This window comes from Ornithodoros turicata, chromosome 7, assembly GCF_037126465.1.
Source record: "Ornithodoros turicata isolate Travis chromosome 7, ASM3712646v1, whole genome shotgun sequence".
NCBI lineage: Eukaryota > Metazoa > Arthropoda > Arachnida > Ixodida > Argasidae > Ornithodoros > Ornithodoros turicata.
Window position 1 is genome coordinate 40,456,054 of NC_088207.1, and position 21,934 is coordinate 40,477,987.

The following is a 21,934-nucleotide window of genomic DNA, read 5'->3' on the forward strand; positions in this document are numbered from 1 at the left end:
CGCACCTTGGCAAAGGGTAATAGAGACGGCACTGATGCGAAGCAAATCGGGGAAAAGAAATACGATATAATTTTGCAGAGGGGTTAGTTATGAGCGTGTCATGGGGTAAGGTTCTTTTTCATTGAGCCAGCGTAGGAAAACGATTGATATGGTAAGGGCCAGTGCAATCAACCAGCTCGCGTTGCTCAGTGGTTAGCGTGCTGGCCATATCACGTCGAGACTGGGAGGAACCCGGATTCCATTCCCGGTGCCGGCTGTGCTGTCTGGGGTTTTTCCTGGGTTTTCCTCAGATTTTTTGAGACGTATGGCGGCACAGTTCCCTTAGAAGCCGGCCCAGGACGCACAGTTTTCCCAGGGCGTTATCTGCGACGTTGGCCACCTCTGTGAGGCCGACAGCGGCGAGCCTTTTCACAGCTACCACCACTACCTAGTGCAATGTGACCGTGATATTGGGAGATGATCGGCTCGTGTGTTGACAGACAGACTTAAGTTGAAAGGCATTTATATGAACGTGTGCTATTTCGCTTTATGTTCGATGTTCGAATTTGCCAGCTGTTTAGTGAAACCACAGGTGACTCTGTAAAAGCTCAAATGACCATGAGATATGTGAAGAAAGTTAATTTTCTCACGTATGAAATGTGGGGAATAGGCAAACATGAATGCGCAGGTTAATGTGCAAAAGGTAATGTAGTGTGCGCAGGTAATAACGGCTCACCCACACCGCCCGCGGGTACATCCGCATTTTACCTGCAACCCACAGCTCCACTGAATTTCTACCCGTAAATCGCAGAAACTGTGCAGGTATCCCCGTACCGCTTCTCCCTTATGTAGCCGTACGGACTCAGCTGATAAGACCTATACCTTGCGCCAAAGTACCCGGAATCTGCCAGTGTCAATCCACCAGCCACCTTGGCACACACTGTCACAGGTCGTCAGTCCCCCGAGTCTCGAGGTTACTCTACCGGTCTACAGCGTGTTCCAATGAGAGCCCTTCCTGCGACCCGGTCGGCCCGACCGCGCTCACAACGTTCTGCGTGGAATTGACTCGACATTCTCAAGGGAGAGCGTTGACCACCTTCTTGGATGATCCCTTCCAGCACTCTATCAAGGAGTCGTGTATCGCCGGCACGTTACTTTCGAATCTGTAAGGTACTCAGAGGGAGCTTCAAACCTACGCAACCAGGTAAATCGGTCAGTCTCGACGGTGAACTTGGCGGAAAATCGGAACGGCGCTCCACGTGTAACGTATAGGGGGTATGCGCGTGACGTAGCCATGACGTCAGCGTCTGCCTTCCGCCATATTGGCGTCCACCTGTCAAGCTGCGTAGTTGCGGGTATCGGTGTTTCCGTGCGATCCGTAGTGCATTTTCTTCGCGTTGTCATCGCTGGAGTGGATGGCGACAGATTGTAGTTTACTGGACGAGTCTGCAAATTACTTGTCAAGTCTTTCTGACGCTGACAGAGCACGGTATGAGCAAAAGATCGCGCAATGCGGCGTTGATCCGTTCTCAATCGACGCAAAGAACTGTACTTCCAACGTGGACCTTTGGCCGCAGATTGATATGTGCGACATTCTTGACTTTCTTGTGTTGAGGACCAGCTTCATAACCCGAAAACAGCTGAAGTCTTACAAGTCGTTGGAGGGTCACAATTTCGTGACCAGCGGTTGGGTTAAAGAGCCGTGGCTAAAGCAGCCCACTCCGCACACTATCATCGCCGTAACACAAGTAAGGAAAATGTTTAATCTCTGTCGCTTAATCCTTCACTAATCTGCCTTGTTGTTTGTGCAGGTTAATCATTCTCAAGCCTTATCGAAGCTTCCTCTCAAGACGTGGATATTTGCAAAAAATGACGGCGAAGTGCTTGCAGCCCACTGTTTATGCATGGCAGGCAATGGCGAAGCGTGCTCTCACGTTGCTGCGTTGTTATTTTACTTAGAGTGCGGTCACCGTGCGCGTGTGGAACGTTCGTGTACTGATGGTGACAACAGCTGGCTACCAGCCCACATCCGAAGGATTGAAACGCGCCCCGTTGTTGAGATGGACTTTGCGTCGGCGTCCATGAAAAAACGTCGGCTTGATGGTGACGCTGCTTCGCCCTGTGAGCTGAAGGCAGTGACGAGAACACGAGCTCCACCTCCAACGAAACAAGAATGGGAGAAATTTTTCGACTGTTTGATCGCCTCTGGACTCCGACCAGCTGTGTCAAGCACAGACCCTCGATACAGCGACCTCTTTGTGCCTGCCGTTAGAACTTGTAATGGTGCTGACTTGCGTCGTCTCTACGATCCAAGTACATCCAGTTTAACTACGTACAGCGAGGTGCTGGAGCACTGCGACAACATTTTCAAGACATTGACAATTAACGACAAGGCTATTCGTACCATTGAGAAAATGACAAGGAACCAGGCAAAGAGTGCACACTGGTTTACATTCAGGATGGGGCGAGTTACTGCTTCCTCCCTGTATGATGTGTGTCACACACAACTGGGATACCCATCAATGAGCCTCATCAAGAAAATCTGTTCTTCGCAAAGTGACAAGGTCTCCACCCCAGCTCTCAAGCATGGCCGTGAAAAGGAAGCTGTTGCTCTTGCCAAGTACAAGAAATTGGCTCACGAGCTCCACAATGAAGTTCAGTTTGAAGTGGCAGGGCTTTTCATCTCCGAGGACTATTTGTTCCTAGGAGCTACTCCTGACCTGCTAGTCCGATGCACATGCTGTGGTTCAGGTGTTGTTGAAGTCAAATGCCCTTGGAAAGTAAGGGACGGCCACCTCAGTGACCTGCTTAATGATTCAAGAGGCTGTGTAAGAGACTGCAACGGTGTGCTGGAACTGAAGATGGACCACCGCTATCATTACCAAGTGCAAGCTCAAATGTTTGTGTGTAATGCTAGCTATGCAGACTTTGTTCTGTGGAACGAGAACGAAATCAATGTGCAGAGAATTTATCGGGATGACAGCTTCATGAAGCCATTAGTAGAAACTGCGACAGACTTTTTCAAAAAGGTTCTCTTGCCAGAGGTAGTGACACATTGGTTCTCAAGCCGTAAAGAGAACACGCCTGTACTGCCTGCGCCACCTGTGCCATGCACATCAAATCCTCTGATGCCAAGTCAAACTGATAACACAAAAGCAGCCCAATGTGACACTGCCATCTCCAAGGTTGTGTGCACATGCAAAGGACGAAAACGGAGCAAAATAATTGCATGTAATAATGCTACGTGCTCAATCAAGTTGTTTCATTTAAGTTGTGTAGGGTTGAAAAGGTCACCAAAAGGTGTACAGTGGTACTGCGAGTCCTGTTCCAAACAACTTAAGTGACTATGAAAGTGCACAGACCAAAAGTAAAAGGTATCACATGAAGTAGAGGTGTCAATTATTTCTTTACTGCTCCCATCAAGTTAAAAACATGAACATACATCATGGCAGTAATAAATACTAGTCAAAAGACACTACAGAATTGCACAGGTTGGTCAGTGAGCAACACACTTTAACAATTTTGTCAATAGCACTTTCACCACGACTGTTCCTTCTTAGGAGCTCCACAGGTATGGTGCTCTTCAGTATCCTATACTTATTTCGTACCATCCCAATAACTCTTTCGACATGAATTCGTACGTTTGCGATTTCTCGGGTCTGTTCAACTTCATAGCTGGAAAGTTGCCTCTTTCCTTTCGTAAATGTGGGCACAGCTAATGTTGCACAACACATGCCAACACTTTCTGCAATCAAAAACCCCCTGTCAGCAAGAACGACATCTCCATATTCTAATAACTGCAGAACACCGCTCTGTTCCGTAATTGCCTTATCGCTAGCACGCCCACCATAGGCTCTCGACAGAAACGTCACCATGCCCTGTGGACTGATCCCCAGCAGAAATTTTACTGTGTTGTGGTGCTTATACTGGGACCACGTCTCTGCTCGTGTAATTAAGGAACTTGGTCTCTGTATGAACACCTCAAAGCAGTCTAGAATTACTCTGGCTTTAAAACCAAAATTTTCAACAAATGCAGCAGGCATTGTTTTCATTATGTTTTCCTTGTCCGGCCAATGTACAAGGTGGCCAAGACGATCATATGACACATCAAGCCATTTCTCACAAATTCTTGAGGCAGTTGATTGCGAAACATTGAAACGGTATGCAAGGTCCTGCATGTGGATGCCCAATCTGATCCTTATGAGGAACATCATCATTTCCTCAAATTGGCTGAGCACATTTCGTGAGCTGTGTGCTACATGATCTTTCAGAAGATGAAAAAGCGAAAGGATGGCCAGGAACGATGGCAATCCACTGTAAAAAGACACCTTTTCGTCATCATCACGGAGTGCCTCTTCAGTGAACTTTGATGCTAAAAGGTCTTCCTTTGCAGCTCTCATTTCCTTTCGAAGGCTTGCCACCTCCACTTCCAGCTGGTGGATGTGATCGGCTGTCATGTCTGTTTGGCATGACATGCCAGAAACTGAAAAGTAAATAGTTTCTCAGTTGTGAAGTGCGGGTAACACATTATATGCAAATTTACTGACTGTGCAGAAAAATATGTAGTTCTTGTGCAGTTTGCTCCATGCACGAGATAGTGTTTTTGACAAGGTGGTAACACAAAATATTCTACAAAAAGAAATGGTAAAAAGCCCAGGAATGTCATGCAAAGCTGAAATAAATTGAGGGACTATTGCAAACATTCTTGCCACCCACTGGGTGTAGTTTTCACCAACGTGGCATTGTAATTATGATAAATTATAAAGTTTTGTGCTAAACATTGTGACACTTTCGTTGAACACCACGTACATGAGTCGCTGCCCAGCAAACCATTAATATCCATGGGACATCCCTACAAGGTCGCGAACGTCCTGAATATCTCGACATCCATAGGATATCTATGGGATATCGCACAATTTCATTGCGTTTTGGGCTTACTCCAGTAAACAACAGATGTCCCTGGTATGTTGGAAGGATATCGCGCTCTGGATGTTTGAATGTCCCATGACAAGCAGCTTGCAGATCCTAGGGATGTCTATGGGAGATCCAGGAAATATTTGTTTGTCCTTATAGAGACGGTAACCTGAATTAAAAACACAGTAGTTGATAGGAAGGGATGTCAGAAATGTTGTTGGGTATACTGTGGGTTGATGCAGAAACACAGGAATTGCGAAGATACATCTTCGTCACCGTTACAAATGGTTTACGCCACGCTACCCCTAACGAACGTGCGTGTAACGATTTGTATTTCAGTATATGTTCCATCCAGCTCACAAATAGAGGTTACTGCGGGTTTTTCCAAGTGGTCCAAGTGAGGCGGGCAGGGTTCGGCACTTATGCTGGCGTGTCCCACGGTGCTGCTGTACTGTGATGAATCCTGTTAGGCTAATGTAATGTTTTTGTTCCCAAAAGTATCAAATGGGTTCAAACACACAATAAATATTATTTGCTAGAACACAGTTGCAGTGGTCTCTACGCAATTTACAAACACTAAATATCTGATGCACAAAATTGTTAAAAGCAAAATATGTACGATATTCGTAATCTCCCGTATATATCCAAATATCCGTGACAGACGTCGCAGGGACTTTCAGTGGATCTACAAACATGGCAGAAATGCTAGTCGCAGGGATATCGCATGGATGTAAAACGGATCTGTGGCAAACTCCACTGGATATCCAAACGTCCCGTGCGAGATATCTTACGGATATTTGCTGGATGTATCTCGTTTGCTGGGTGTTGTAACTTGTTTGCAGTACATGACCTTGCCAGTAAAACATTGTTTTGGGAAACTGCTTACCAGGTTCCGCAGTAAAATTACCCTGCTGCATATCACATTCGTCAACGGCCACATCCGTGTCATGAACAGTTATGTCCATGGCGGTTTCAGGTGATATGTCCACATGTTGATTGGCTGCATGCATGAAAGGTGCAAAAAGAACATTTGTCTCCTGTGATCACTTCATGCGCAAGGAAAGCATCAGAAATATGTACCATCTGGGGGTGCCTGCCGGCTTCTGGAATGTCGTGCCATCAGGCGCTTGTACCTTCCATCATGGGCAGGCTCAGCATTGTATCCCAGGTGTAGTGAAGGAGCCCAATCAGGATTGCAGTCGTCAAACAGACCAGAGGGTGAGCCTACGCACACCACATAACAATAATATATCACGATAGGGGTACCTGAGAGCGGCGTGGACAAACACATTACTAATCCCACGACGAACCTTAATAATGACATGATACGTTTGTAGGCTGACTAGAGTGTGTTACAACGTTCAACACCAATTACGAAACATGAGAGAAAACACGGTTTGCGCTGCATGGTGGTCAAGAAACTGCATACCTGATAAGAAGTGACGTGAGCAGACCTTGTACTTGTCAGGATCCCCCGCGATTCCAGCACGTTTGATTCGCGCCAGCCATTCCCTGCGTCGTCTCTCGGACAGCAATCTTGTTTTCTCGCACTCGTTCATGCGAACCTTCGGTATCTTGAAAAAACTTGGATCCTTCTCGTTCGACTTTATCTTTTGTTGCTTGCTCTGTGTGCGGCTGTTACAGCCGACAATGGCGCAATAAACCATGTTTGAGGAGGACAGACGCTCTCGCCGGGCCAAGCGAGCGCGTAGTATGGACTTCAAAATGGCGGACCGGCCCACAGTGCACCGCGCTCAGCGCTTCAGTGAATACTGCCTATTCACTGCGACCGATGACGGCTAGGCAGGCTTCCTCCGTTGCGGCATAACTCCTTTCAGGTGACACCAGCGTGTGGCTTGCAAAAGCTGCAGGTGGGAGTTCTCTGTGGGGTTGATGTAACAGCGTCACGCCGACGATCTATTCGCTAGCAACGGGCTAATCAGAAATGGGCGATTTAGAAGAGTGAGATGAAGCGAGACCGACTGACCCGAAGTATGAATTGTGCATAAAAGGCAGACGAACCGAGAGAACTTTGAGGGCTTGTTCACGTCCTGTGGACGGGGAGAATTCGAAGGTAACTTTTTACCTTATCCTAGTATTGCCAGGGTATGCCAGCGTTTACGGCGTGTTCGAGTAGATTGATGCGGGATCCAGCAAACTGCATCTTTCGGGGATTGACTGCCGGCTTAATTGCACCACTTCCACTCGAAGAACTCCAAGACCACCAGGACCAGTTCCGAGTCTTCAGCACGACATTGACTACCACCAACGAGCTAAGAGGAAGATGCTGTCGTGGTTGGTAAGCTTGTGGCAGTATATTGTCGCGTCTGCCAATATGGCGGAATGTCGCTCTAAGGGGACTTCGCGTCCTGGGCCAATCTTACAAGTAGTTGTGCCGGCTTTTGCGTTACAACGTCAGCGGAAAGCCTTGGATAAGTAAGTACCTGGAAAGCACAACCGCCCCTTTCCCTCGCCCTCCGGCGACGCAGGCACCACCTTGTCTCGGCGTGGTCGCAGACTTGTACGTATCTCGAGTACGTGCTCAAAATACAGTATTTTGAGTACTTTTCCGATATTTTGGTACTCTACCTCCACCAAATGTTATGCGGCGAATAAGCCGAGAGGGAGGGGCAGCTTGGTGTACGGTTTAATGGCAGCCCAGCGAAAGAATGCGGGTGCTCTGAAACTCGCGCTAAAGGGCCGATGGCGATGAGCGTGGCGGTGGTTCTCCCTCACAATGCTTATTTCAGTATTTCCTACTCAGTACTCAAAATACTTTCCCTCCTCATCAAGCCGTACCCAGCACACTTCCCCGCCGTGTCCAGATTTTCGGCTCACAGGAACTTAACCATCTTCCTTTCTTTTTTGGGGAGCTCTCGCGTCAGTCATTTATCCCCCGTATCCTTCGTCAGAAAACGGTTCCTATTCATACTGTCAGGTGAATCTACAGGGGATTAGGTACAACATAATTCTGGCATTTATTTCCTTTGTCACCAAAACAATAAACACGAGCCAGGGGTTGAAAGACCGGAGCAGGAGGGATTATCAGGTTTTGGGTCAGAGCATATCACTAAAGTTTGAGTTCACCAAAGTTCACGAAACATTGCCTGACACCAAGACCTTGCAAATAAAAGATATGCTTACGTATGGCGGATGAAGATTTTTTTCCCTTTTCGTTTGTATGGCCACGTTGAGAACACGCGTTTTAACTTACTGCTACTGCGAAAGTACTTTAAAGAGTATCTAAAATACTTCTCGAGTATTTATTACTCAACTCAAATTACTTTAGGTTTTGAGTATTTAGTATCTTACTTTGAATACTTTTTTGTGGAGTATTTATATCTTATTTTAAATACTTTTGCGCAATATATTGTACATGTCTGCGTGGAAGTACACAGGGTGATTCACGAACCATGTCATTTGGGGCTTATAAGAAAACGGTAGAACGGAAAAATATGCGGTCAACGGCTCTCGTGCGGCAATTAAGTTTGCCATCTTCAAAAAATACTTTTGTCGAACTTCAATGGCAATAAATTGAAATTTTTTAATATACTCGTCCATATCGAAATTTGCCTAGTCAACAAAACCTTTTTTTTTTTTTTTTCAGAATTAGGAAGCCCGTGGCGAACTTAGTCGGGTACATAGGAAGCCGAAATCTCTAATGCTACAGCGAGTGAAAAAAAAAAAAAATGGACGTGAAAATCGGCTTTTTCTGACACGCGTATTTCAACGGCGCACGAAATCGGCCGCAATGATGCGATGAGGGAAGGACATGCCCCAGCCCTATACCAATGGGAATCCATGTAGCCTCAGATTATTATCGCGATGTCTCTTCCTTTCCCTTTCCTCTTGTTTTTTGCAGTGTTCTATCTATCATCTCAGCAGGGGCATGTCCTCCTCTCACTGCATCTTTGCAGCCGATTTCGTGCGCTGTTGAAATACACGCGTCAGAAGAAGTCGATGTTCACTTTTTTTTTCGTTTTGCACTCGCTGTTGCATTAGAGGGTTGCGTGTCGGGTGCGTACTTGCACCTGCAGGTACGGGTCGGATGCGGGTCAGATAACTGTGACCCGATCAAGATTTTACTTCGAAGCACCAACTCGTCACAATCCCGAAATCCCGTCACGGGATCCCGGGATTGACAGCTAAAAATCCCGAAATCCCGGTACTCCAAAAACGGCACGGGATTGACACCCCTATCTAGGACTGCTAAGATTGCCCTCCAGGCGGCAGCTCGCCCGGGGGGGGGGGGGTCACAGACTATAAATAGGCAGAAACCTCTACGTTTGGGAAGAGTGTTCTGGAGGAACCGGTTGTCGCTGTACGCTTTTGTAAGAACGTAATAAAGCCTTGCATGTTTGAACTGCTGTTGTGCTGCTTGTTCCTCTGTGCGCGGAACGGAAGGGCCGAGGGTTGGTGGAACTTAGGTTTCCACAAACTTTAGACGGTGAGCGATTTGTTTGCATTTTTCTCGTTACGAGATTGTGCGGGTCCCGGGACTTTTAAACAAAAAGGCCGTGTCGCAAAATCAGAGGACTTCGTTTTCGAACTATGTAATGCCGGACAACGTGTAGATAGTTGTAGTTGCAAATAAACGTCTTCATCTGCTGCAACCTGGACTGGCCTGGCTGTCTCCGAAACGGACTTGCGTCATCCTCCGCCACCGTCATCTCTTTTACAACAACTCCGCACCGGAACTGGTGGAAGAAGTTGACTGGCGCAGTTGACAACATGGTATCGACAAAAGCAAGAAGTCGGCCCAGGACGCACATTTCCCCAGGGCGTCAGTCGTGACGTTGCCCACATACGTGAGGCCGACAACGGCAAGCCCTTTCACCACCACCGCCCCGCCCACCGCAATGTATGTCAGGACCGGCCAGGTTTAGGATAGCGGCATGTCGACGAACGGATTAGGCAATTGAGTGGCCTGCTTCGTCGAAGCTAAACCTGGACAGCGGCAGCAGGAGACGCAGCAGCACCAATGCCGGAGGCTCCAAGAACGGCAAGACGACGGCTGACGAGAAAGGTGATGTTTAAGAAGTTCCTGCATTACCGATTGGCGACATCTTCGTGAGAGGCCAGGGACCTGACGGTGGACAGATTGGGCCATATCCATGTGAGAAGCCTGACTGACTGCAGCGGGGACGAACAGCATTGACGTTATCATAATGAGAAGCCAGAGACCTGACGGTGGATTGAGTGGGCAGTATCCAAGCGAGAAGCCTGCTTCGCCAGACCGGGGGCGGACTGCGTTGACGACATCTCCGTGAGAGGTCAGAGGTCGGACGGTGGACAGAGTGGGAGATATTCAAAGTGAGAAGTTCACCGGATCGCGAAGAACAGCATCTGCGTGGAGGGCCGAAGATCGCTTTGTGGAAATCCAGGTGGGAGGAAGACCGACAACATCTGTGTGACAAGTTAGGGGCTCGGGTGGTTCGGACACGGGCATCCCAAAGCAGCGGTGTACTGCACAGCTTGGTGGACAAGGTCTTTGTGGAAAATTCTCACAAAAGCGTTACGTGGTTTGTGAGTGATTCTGACCTTGCGGTTGCCCAGACACATCAACTGGATCAACGACAGCGCAAGGCCAAGTCAAGCATCGAACTTGCAGGTGAGCTCATTTTGTATGCCTGGTTTGAGGGTTCAGAATTTTTAAGTGCAGACTGGGAATATGGCTAAGAACGAGGGTACCGAGGCGTTTCAGGAGAGAGCCAATGATGAGGCATCGCCGCCTGTTGACAGGGCAAGGTAGGCGAGTACGCTAAGGACCTCAAGGGTGTGCTAGCACCTATGCCAGAAACAGAAACACTCGTACCGCGCCTGTATGGTTCACATCAGTGGAAACTATTTTCGCTAGTTTTAAGGTGCCCGAAGACGCCCAGGGCCCTGTACTCACGAAAATCTCAATGAGAAAATGAGATCTGTAATTGCGAGGCATAGGAATGGTCAGACTATTGAGTATGAGGACTTGAAACAGAAAGTCCTAACAGAGCTGCGCTTGACGCCAGGGGAGTACAAACGCCTGTTTTTTTCAGCACATAAGCACGATTCAGAATCGTGAAGCCAGTTCACAACGCGCCTAGAATCCCTGTTCGACCACTACATCAGCAGCCGCAAGGGTATGACTTCGCAGGATCTACGTGATTTATTGCTGGTAGTTTGAAGGCAATTATGCCAAATGATGCAAGGTCGTACCTCATGCTAACAGAGGCAGACACGTGGTTCAGACCTAAAAAGCTTGCGGAGAATTTGGTGATAGCAAGAAGAGGGCAGGGGCGGATCTAGAGGGGGTGTCCGGATGTCCTGACCCCCTGCTCAATTTCTGCCTTCACATAGTGTGTGATGGACCCTAGATCGCGTGTCTAGCATGCTGTTCATGGCTGGACCCCCTCCTCGGAAAAATCCTTTATCCTCCCCTGGAAGAGGGTAAGCATCATAGAAATCCTAATTTCTGTTTAGAGAAGAAGGTGAAACATGTGATCAAAGAAAGGGGGTCACCAACTAGCAACCCTATAGCGGCAGGCAAAATGGTGCAGTAAATCGTAACGCGTACCGGGTTGAGTACTGTTACGTGTTATGGATGTGGTGAGTTAGGCCACTATAAGACTCACTGCTCTCAGACATATGACAGGCAGGCTAGAGACTCGGTTCAGCTGACAGGAACGCGAGTGAAGATGACAGCACGGTTGCACGCTTGTGGGCAAAGAGGTGAGGGAATCGCAGGGGTTAAGATCCACCCACGTCGCGCCTTTTCATAGACAGGTGATGAATGCTCGCATTGATTCAGGTGCTGACGTAGCAGTAGTTAGGAAAGATGTGGTTCCTGACATATGGAGAGAAAAGGATTGTCAAGAAGTGGAGCTCAAGGGTGCTTTTGGCAACTTTACAGAAGCAGAACTGGTGGAGATTTTTTCTAGGATTTGAGTCTGAAAGGTAGTGTGCGCATGAGGTACACTTATGCTTTAGCGCAGTCACAGACAAATTGTCTGTGGGTATAGCTGTTCTGTGGGTGTAGATGCTTTGTGTAGATTTTAATACCTGAAGGCTATGAGGGGATGAAACAGAATCGGCATGAACTTGAGGGAGAAGCCGAAGATGGCAGCTCTAGCAGACGACGGGGTGAAACCCGATGACGCGAAGGAGGGTACGAAAGACCAGTGTGTCTATGAGGAGGAGAAAGAAATTGAAAAACCACATAGTTCTGGCGATTCAATAGAGTTTGCTGTAAATATACTCGATTGTGAGACGCATGGGAGCCTGGTAGAAGCGAAGAGTCACGCAAGGTTGCTGCTGAGCAAAAGGAAGATGAGGCTTTGAGGGAGCTACGTGAACAGGCTAAAGAAGGAACCCACGACATAGTCGCAGATGATGGTCTCCTATTCAAGAGGAAGCGAACGGGTCAGGTGTATGTAAACCAGTGTTGTGCCCGCTACTCAATTTAGGTACCGAAATACCGCTACCCTATTTAAAAGTAGCGCGATACTAGCGGCGCTACAAATTTACGAACGTAGCGCGATACCGCTACCGCTACCAAAAAAATGTAGCGCAATTACCCTTCCGCTACTTTCTCGCCGAAGGCCTATGAATAGGTGATTCGATACATTCAAAGATATGTGCTCTTGCTGATACTTTATTTTTTGCGATCAGTACTTTCTGAAAAAGTCATTACACACTGAGCCTAACATGTTTCTTGGTGAACGTATCGGCGCAAATACTGAAAAGTCGTTCGGCAGACGCACTTGACGGAACGGCGGTATTCAGCCTGAGGAACGCCTCGTGCACTCTTGGATAACCCTGCTTTAGCGATGTCAAATTAAAGTTATCTGGCACATAGAGGTACTGAGTAAGCTCACGATCAGCTTGATCTGCTGTAGAAGTTGACTCCCCAAAAGAAAAGAAATCATCTGCATGGAGCTCGCTCGTGGATTCCTCGGCGCGCTCACTTGAGGCGACCGAACATTTCGTTTACGGTCAAGCCTGGTTGCTTCGTTTCGTAGCCATGAGAGCTTGAACATCGGAATTAAGACAGCAGCGATTTGAAGGCTCTGGTGTGACATGAATCGGTCGAACCTAAAGTGAATACCATGTATCGTTACCTGTTTCGCAGTCGAATACGATACAGAGCATGCAGTAAAATCTCCTTTAGGCGCTAGAGCAGACTTGTACAAAATACTGCGCAAAAGTATTTAAAATAAGATACTAAATACTCTACGGAAAAAGTATTTAAAATAGAGTACAAAATACTCGAAACTGAAAGTAATTTGAATAGAGTACTAAATACTCTAAGAAGTATTTAAGATACTATTTAAAGTACTTTAGTATTAGCAGTAAGTGAAACGCGTATTCTGAACGTGGCCTTACAAATGAAAGGAATAAACTTCATCAGCCATGCATATCTTTCATTTGCAACGTCTTGGTGTCAAGTAATGTTTGGTTAACTTTGGTGAACCCAAGTAAACTTTGTTGATATGTTCTGACCTAAAACTTCGTAATCCCTCCTGTATATCGGTTTGGGTCTTTCAACCTCTGGCACGTGTTTATTGCTTTGATGACCAAGGAAATAAATGCCGGGATTATCTTTTACCTAATCCCCTGGTGATTCACCTGGCAATATGAATATATAGGAACGGTTTTCTGACGAAGCTGGCTATTGAGAAGCAAGGCCTGGCTTGGGACCAGCCTATTGTACAAGATGATAAATGACAGATTCGCGAATTCCCGAAAGAAAGAAAACGAAGAAAAAGGGGGTTAAATTCCAGTGAGCTGAAAATCTCGGCACGGCGGGAAGCGTGCTGGATATGGTTTGACGAGGAAGGAAAGTATTTTGAGTACTGAGTAGCAAATACCGAAAAAAGTATTTTAAATACATTAAAAATACTTGTCGCAAAAAGTATTGAGTAGAGTACCAAAATACCGGAAAAAGTATTTAAAATACTGTATTTTGAGTACGTACTCAAGATACGTACAAGTCTGCGCTAGAGTCTAGCGTCTAGTTCATTTTATTTTCTCCCTCAAAAGTAGCGGTAGCGGAGGCGGTTCCGCTACTCAAAATTGTAACGGAAATTACTTTCCCGCTACAAATAACAAATGAAGCCGAATTACACCTCCGCTACTGAAAAAAGTAGCGATTACAGAAGCGGCGCTACTTGTAGCGCCGTTACGCACAACACTACCCCGTTGACCAGATAAAAGAGTTGGTAGGAAGCATCTTCCACGCCGTATTGAATGGAAGGGGGTTCGAATATCATGTCGTCACTCGTAAGACAATGCGGCGACCGTTGCGTCTGTATTTTTCCTTTCGTTGACGTCATGATGGACGGAACGTCCAGCGGATGTGTGACCTTCACGGCGTACCAAAGATATCTGCAGGTGCGTCGTGTGTCGGCGCCTTTTGTTGTCTTTTGCGACGTTTCTTTCCATTGTTGTTGTTGTTTCCAGAGCCCACCATGGAATCCAGCACGTCTCTCCTCGTTGCTATGGCCGTCTTTTTTACTGCGCGCGATATTCCTTCGCCATCGGCCATTTCCGCGCCAAGCGCTTCAACGTTCTCTTGGCGATCGGTTTTATTTGCTACCAGATGGGAACGATAAACTTGGATATGTTGCTCAACACACCGCCCCCTCGTTGGAAAAGGGGTCCCGTGTACACGGGAATTATTTTGGGGGAATTACGGTACATATTTGAAACGCAACGTTAAATTGGTTCTACCTTTGGACCGCAACGGTAAACGTCTTCCCGTTTCGTCCGCGAGAACAATCGTCACTGAGGGAATTTCGAATTGAGACAGGTTAAAATACTGGATGTTATCTACCGTGTAGGCAGACTTGTGCGTAACGCGTTACTAGTAATTGCGTTACTTGTAATCAATTACCTTTTTGAGTAATTTTTTGAGTAATCAGTTACTTTACTGTCGAAGTAATTTTTCGAGTAATAAATTACTTTTCTGAGTAATCGATTACTCAGTAATTGATTACTTTTCCGGCAGAGATTAGCTTATCTTTCAGATGTTCTGCCCGAAGTCAAGCCCCTGGTGCCATCAGCCTTTGTTGGGCTGTTCTACTATAGCAAGCGGAGGTCGCAGAGGTGGGGAGTAATGCATTACAAAGTAATGCATTACCGGTAATGCATTACTTTTGAGTAATGAGTAATGGTAATGAATTACATTTTGCCAGCAAGGAATGAGTAATGGTAATGAATTACATTTTGCCAGCAAGGAATGAGTAATGGTAATGCATTACATTTCGACTGAGTAATGCAGGGTGGCATTACTCATTACTTTTATCGAATGTCCATTGCGCCACGTGAAGATTGGGAACATCCAGGTTTTTTTCAACCCACCTTTAACAATGAGCACAGGGCAACAAGGAAAGAGAAAGGCGCAGCCTGGAGAATTCTGCAAGAGTTCAACAGTCGGCGGTGTGTGTCACAAATGTCTACATGATGATATCACCGATTTTCTCCTGTGCGCATTTGGAGTAAAGGATAATCAATGAAAGAGAAACATAGCCTCTATGAGGGTAACACGTAACAATTGCTGTGGTGATTCGCTGTTTTGGTATGGTACCGTGTTAGTTTCTCTTGTGCTGTTAGAGGTAGTTTTCCTGCCAGGACAGAACTGTAGGCTGGGCTTCATCCGCCGGCTCCATAATGCTAGAAAAGGCATCAATCTTATCAATGCAATAAATCTTATCTATAGTTTTTGCCTATCGGACTCGCTTCTGCGGGGATTTAGTGGCACGGATTTGGGATACTCGGGTGGCTATTGCCTATAGCAAAAAAAGCAAGGAAAAAACTTATGCATAGCATCTTTGAGGCTTATGCCCTAAAACGTAAATGTAATGCCAAAGTAATGACATTACTTCGTTAAAGTAATGGCATTACTAATGCATTACTAACATCCAAAAAGTAATGTGTAATGTAATACATTAGTTTTTTATACAAGTAATGAGTAATGGTAATGCATTACAAAATAAAAGTAATTTCCCCACCTCTGGGTCATTGTAATAACGCTCTGGAATTTATGGGACATACGGGTTAAAGCCTCCCGGTCAACTTCAACCCTTCCGTGGGTGCTCTAATAGCCAAAAGCCGTTCCCTATTGTCAAACAAGAATGACTCGGACACAAGAGATGTGACTTACATGGTTTAATCTTTGCCGCCAAAGCACACAACTATCTACAACGACCGTCACAGCCCGATTGTCTCTGTCCCGTTGTTTTCCCCCGCGTCCCTTCTCCTCCTGGGGTCCTCCCTTGACCTTGGGGACTTGCGGTCGCCCAAGGCCAATCCGGAGTGCTAGCCTCCTACGAGGGTGCCAGGGAGGACCCCACACCTCCCCCCACCTAAGGCCCGGTCTTGGGGTCCAGGAACTTGAGGAGATCTTCGTCCAGGGACGCAGGGCTCGGCGACGAGTCGACCGCCATACGGTCTTGGCCCGTAGTCACAGGCACGACTGCGGGATCAGCCGGCTGTGGCACTAGGATGGGCGCTGTCCCTCTGGGGTCCGTCCCGGCGATGAGGTCCGGGCGGAAGGCCCGGAGGATTTCGACGGCGGCTGCGACGGCCAGGTCTGCGGTGACCGCAGCAGGTGCCACAGGCCTCAGGTGCGGGTGCTGCCGGCGTGGCGTCCGGGGTACCCTGCGTGGCTCCAGCGAGGGCAGCGACGGCGCTAGCGTGGCGGGGACCTCTGACGTGTGTAGGCCGGTCGATGACCAGGCCCCCGCACGTGGTGCACAGACGCGCAGCCTCCTCGTCGCTGTAGACCACGGCCGGCTCGCTGGGGTAGCGGTCTTGAAGAGTCATCCCCCGGAAGGTGGCAGCCACGCTGTCCGGATCTGCACCCCTCAGTGGCCTGGGCTGGTGGCGCCACCGCGCATGGGACACGAAGCTGGCTGTCGTGTCCCCAACCTGCGCCGTCCAAGTTGCAGCCGACCGGCGTTGAGGAGTAGCGGGCTGGACTGGTCGCTCCAGCACCCGTCGGTCCCATGCGCTGCCCCGTCTACTCCCCGAACGGGAGCGGGGGGCACCATCCTTTGGTCGTGGTCTGCTGCCAAGAAACCTGCAAGCAGTTGTGCGGAAGCACGGCACGGTTAACGAACGCGCAAATTGTATGCATGCGACCGCTGTCCCGCTTCTCGTGCTCCGCCGCGGGTGGAACAAACCGTCCTAGCACGCCGCCTCGGGTGTGAACCCCCCGAGTTTTGTTTCGGCTCTCTGGAAGCGTCGCCGCCCTCAGAGTCAACCCCCTGATCGCGTTCATGGTAGCGCTTTAAATCACCAACATGAACGGGACCAGCCTCCTCCCCCGTTTCTACACGGCGGATTCGATATGTCAGGCGGGATACCCGGGATACTACCCGAAATGGCCCCTCCCAACGCTGAGCCAACAATGCTGCAAAACCCATCGCAGCATTGCTCAATGGATGCGTTCGCCTTAGGACCAAATCCCCGACTTCGTACGACAGGGCACGATGCCCCTTATCGTACTGAAGCGCCTGATCAGTGCGAGCGATGTCTAGGCTCTCTCTTGCGCAAGTCACCGCGTCCGAGAGCCGACTACGCAACTCGCTCGCGTACTTCGACAGGCTACGAGCAATCGGCGTGGTCTGTCTCAGCACGTTCTCCATCGGAAAACTAATGTCTTTCCCGAAGTTCAGGTACGCAGGAGAAAACCCTGTCGACCTATTCACCGCCGTCCTAGTTGCAAAGCCCAACTCAGGTAGACGCTCATCCCAATCCTTATGCTTGTCGGTTAACGCCACCAACATGCTCTTTAGGTTGCGGTTCACCTTTTCAGTGATATTCGCCTGGGGATGATATGGAGTCGTTCTCTTGTGCCGGATCCCTAGGGCCGCACAGGAGTCGACGAACACCCTACCTGTGAAGTAGGAAGCATTATCAGTAATCAGCTGGGACGGAAAGCCGAACCGTGAGAATGTCTCAAGCAGCCGGTCCCATATCCGTTCCGACACCAGCTTCCTAAGCGGGAATAGCTCCACCCACTTAGAGAAATGATCAGTGACCACCAACAGGTACTGGTTCCCGCGTGGACTTCTCGGAAATGGTCCCATCACGTCACACGCTACGATATGCCAAGGGTAGCTACTAACTACCGGTTGCAACATGCCAGGAGGCTTACCACCTCGAGGCTTTGCCTTCTGGCATACCAGGCAGCTACGGGTAAAGCGCGTAACATCCTGCCTCATACCCGGCCAAGTCACAACACGACATAACTTATGATAAGTCTTGCTGCCGCTGCCGTGACCCGCCAGAGCTGAGTCATGGAAGTACCGCATAAATACCTTTCGCAGTCTCCTTGGAACCACCACCCTGAATGGGGAAACACTCTCGTCCTCCTCGTCCAAGCCGGGTACGTATCGAAGCAAGAGCCCGTCATCACTCAACAAGTATGAGTCCAGGCAGCCATCAAAATCCCTGTCAACGTTCCCGGTGTCAGCTGCACTATTGTCCGCCAGCTTTCCAGACACCCGTTGACATAACCCGTCCGATTTCTGTGCCTCTAAGAGCTCTTCCCTGCTTACGACCGTTCCCCAAGCCGAGGAGTTACCCGCGGGATTCGAACCAATCGCCGCCACGAGATGTCCCCTCTCGGTCTGGCTTCTACAACCATTCCGGAGACTTACACACTTGCCTGTGTTACCAGTCTCTCTTTCACCCTCCTCGCTTACCGCAAGAGAGTCTGCTCGGCCCCCATGTACGGACTGTACGACCGGGCCAGCATCATACTCATCTCTGGGCATACCTCTGCCCTCCCACTCGGATTCCTTCTGTGCATCAGAACAGCGGGAACCCAGTGGCGCACGAGACAATGCATCAGCCACCTTGTTCGTGCTACCCTTCAGGTACTGTACCTGATACGAATAACCCTGGAGCGCTAACGCCCAGCGTGCTAACCTGCCAGCCGGTTTCTTCAACCGCTGCAGCCATGCGAGTGCCTGGTGGTCCGTCTGAATGGTGAAAGTCGTCCCATCCAGATACATGTCAAACTTCTTCAATCCGAACATCACCGCCAAGCACTCCTTCTCCGTAACGGAATAATTCCCTTCCGCCGAGGCGAGTGTACGACTTGCAAAAGCGACAGGGCATAAGTCTCCCTCATGCTCTTGCAGTAACACTGCTCCAACCCCGTAATCACTCGCGTCCGTCTGCATCACGAACGGCTTGTTCAAGTCCGGCAACCACAATCTAGCTGTATCCGCTATTGCTTGTGTTAAAGAGGAAAATGCCTCCTCCTGCCTAGGACCCCAAGACCACTGCATATTCTTCCGCAGCAGCTCGTAAAGTGGCTTAGCCAGAGTCGCACATCGCGGGATGAACTGGCGATAAAAGCCAACCATTCCTAAGAACCTCTGCAAGCTCTTGATGTCATGCGGACGAGGATAATCGATTATAGCTCTCAACTTTTCCTCGTTCGGACTCAGTGTGCCACGATCCACTACAAACCCTAGGAGATCCACCTTAGGGGATGCAATCTGAACCTTCCCCGGATTAATTGTCAACCCGGCGTCTCTCATTCTACTCAGAACAGTACGCAAGTGAATGAGGTGCTCCCTGAACGACCTAGAAAATACCACTACATCGTCCATGTAAGCCATGGCATAATTGAACTTCGCGTCACCCAGCACGACGTCCATTAGCCTCTGAAAACTAGCGGGCGAATTGGATAATCCAAACGGGAGCCTCGTAAATTCAAACAAGCCTCTATGACAAGTGAATGCCGTCTTTTGGACATCCTCCGCCGCTACCGGTATCTGTAGGAAACCCCGACTACAGTCCAAGATCGTGAACACGCTGGCATTCCGCAGCGCGTACATGATTGACTCGATAGACGGAAACGGATATGCATCCCTCACCGTTAGGGCGTTCAGCTGGCGATAATCCACACACAGCCTTGCCGTCCCATCCTTTTTCGGAGCTAACACCACCGGAAAAGCCCAGGGGCTCTGCGACCGCCTAACCGCACCTGTCGCAACCATCTCCTCTAGCGCCACGTCAAGAATCTCCCTCTTACGCGCGCTAAGAGGCCTCGGATTACACCTCCAGGGCCTCGACGTACCAGTATCAATCCGATGCTCTAAAACATCAGTCGTCCCTGGCCTCTCAGTGAACATCTCGGAAAACGGGAGCAAAACGTCAGCAAGCTTGGCGCGCTCTGCCCCTCCGCCCCCGAAAGATGCAACCACCCTCTCGATTACCTGTGGCGCATTCCCCACAGTGAGCACAGCCTCTCGCTGTTCGGCTCATACGATTGGGTGCCCACGCGACTGGTTAAGTTACCAGCCGGCGGCGGAACCGCGAAAGGAATCAACGGACTCAATGGACCGCCGCACCGATACCCCTTCGCTTTTAAATCGAGAATCAGTCCTTCTCGAACAATGAAATCCCGCCCCAAAATAATTGGAGTGGACAAACCCGACAGATAAACAAACCGCTGTCGGCATCGCCTTCCGCTGAAGCACAATGAAAGTCTCACAGCGCCTCCAGCATTCGTCACACGCGAAGCTAACCGCATGGGAATGTTGACCTTCCTGACGCGAACATTTCGTCCGCGGCAATCTGCGTATACGGCGTCTCCGATTAGCGAGAGCGTGGCGCCGGTATCCACCAAGCCCATGTACTCTTTACCAGCTATCGTTACGCCTATGTACGGAGCAGAAACGGGGACGGATCCCTGTACTCTGCAAGCTAATGGGGCCAACGCTAACCCGTCCTCGGCAAAATCTTGCGGCGAGGTACGAGACGTACACCCCAAGCTTTCACCTGTCGCCGACGACGGATCAGGGCTAACCCCAACTCCCGCCGCCGGCTCTACTCGTTTCCCTGCGCTAAGCGAGAACTCCGCCTGCGGTGGGGACAGTTGCGCTTGTAATGACCCAACTCATTACACCCATAACACCTGGGCTGCGCGCGCCCGTGGTCCGCCGGTGGCAATCTGCTACTGGGGACTTCCCTAACCGGCTGTGTCTGCCGACTCTGTGCCCTCCGGGCAGGAAGACAGTTCCTCTCCCCACGCGGACGATCGTGAGAGTTTTCACAAAATCCCGCACGACGCCTCTGCTCGAAGGAAAAGGGATCCAGCGCCCGAGGCAAAAAGAAATCGTTCGCTCTCCCTCCCGTACGCCCGGCATCCGCCAACATGGATGCCACCTCCCTTCCCCTCGGAGCAGAATCCCGTACTCCACCATAGGCACATCCCGGTTCAACCGACTCTTCGGGTCGCGGCGGTGGACGGTACTGCAACTCAGACAAAAGATCTGCCTAAATTACACGAGCCTCTCGTGCAAGCACATCGAGAGAGTCAAACGTCCTTCCCCGGAGATAAGGGCGAAAACTAGGGTGGCTCTGCCGTATGACACGAGAGACATTTTCCTGCTCACTAGCCCCGGGGTCGGCCATACTATAGAGCTCCTGAATCGCCCTCACGAACTCTATTAGGCTTTCATCGGCATGCTGGGTACGACGAACTAATTCCTCGCGCACCCGCATCGCGTAATCGGGGGGCAAAAACTCCTCCTCAAATCGCTGCCTGAAGTCTGCCATCGAACTGAAAGGCTTCTGCAGCCTTCTCCAGCGCGCGGCATCCCCCACCAGTGCTACCGGCACTACCTGCCTTAACACTGTATCATCGGGCGCTTTGGACGCTGTCTGATAGGTCTCCAGTTCCAACAGGAAGTCTGTGACCGACTTCCCGTCAGAATAGCCCGAGTATGTAGGGACAGCCATACTCGGATGGAGCCTCGGGGGAAAAGAGGAATGCGAGCTCGTTTGCACCACATTCATCTGTTGTGTCAGCGCGGCAAGAAGGTTTGTCACCTGCAGCAAGACGTTAGCGGTATCTGCCGCCATCGTCTGGGGAGGAAGAGGCTGCGAATTTTCAACAGCTCCTGCGCTAGTTCCGGCGATGGCGCCGTCCCCGCTTTGTTCTCCCGCGATCTCGGGGTCAACCCGGTTATCGCCTGCCGCTGCATCGTCACGGTCACCGGTGGACCGTGTAAATACCATCTCGCAAGTGGTTAACACC

General features: G+C 49.5%; 2 protein-coding genes across 2 annotated transcripts; one reads left to right on the forward strand and one right to left on the reverse strand.

Moving 5' to 3' along the window:
- Positions 1–1,320: 1,320 nt before the first annotated feature.
- Positions 1,321–3,375, forward strand: LOC135399876 (uncharacterized). Its single transcript, XM_064631610.1, has 2 exons — positions 1,321–1,727; positions 1,791–3,375. The coding sequence occupies exons 1-2, from the start codon at positions 1,395–1,397 to the stop codon at positions 3,321–3,323; spliced, it is 1,866 nt and encodes a 621-aa protein (XP_064487680.1). The 5' UTR covers positions 1,321–1,394; the 3' UTR covers positions 3,324–3,375.
- LOC135399877 (uncharacterized) lies at positions 3,367–7,603 on the reverse strand. The gene is made up of 4 exons (XM_064631612.1): positions 6,323–7,603; positions 5,974–6,117; positions 5,780–5,893; positions 3,367–4,462 (listed from the first exon to the last, which is right to left on the reverse strand). The coding sequence occupies exons 1-4, from the start codon at positions 6,558–6,560 to the stop codon at positions 3,441–3,443; spliced, it is 1,518 nt and encodes a 505-aa protein (XP_064487682.1). The 5' UTR covers positions 6,561–7,603; the 3' UTR covers positions 3,367–3,440.
- Positions 7,604–21,934: the final 14,331 nt, after the last annotated feature.

Bases quoted from the DNA above. Each gene is read 5' to 3' on its own strand.
- LOC135399876 (XM_064631610.1), top strand. From the start codon at position 1,395: ATGGCGACAGATTGTAGTTTACTGGACGAGTCTGCAAATTACTTGTCA. The intron at 1,728-1,790 runs GTAAGGAAAATG...TTGTTTGTGCAG, and splicing joins CTATCATCGCCGTAACACAA to GTTAATCATTCTCAAGCCTT.
- LOC135399877 (XM_064631612.1), bottom strand. From the start codon at position 6,560: ATGGTTTATTGCGCCATTGTCGGCTGTAACAGCCGCACACAGAGCAAG. The intron at 5,894-5,973 runs GTACATATTTCT...TCATGCATGCAG, and splicing joins CCGGCAGGCACCCCCAGATG to CCAATCAACATGTGGACATA. The intron at 4,463-5,779 runs GTAAGCAGTTTC...TTTACTTTTCAG, and splicing joins TAATTTTACTGCGGAACCTG to TTTCTGGCATGTCATGCCAA.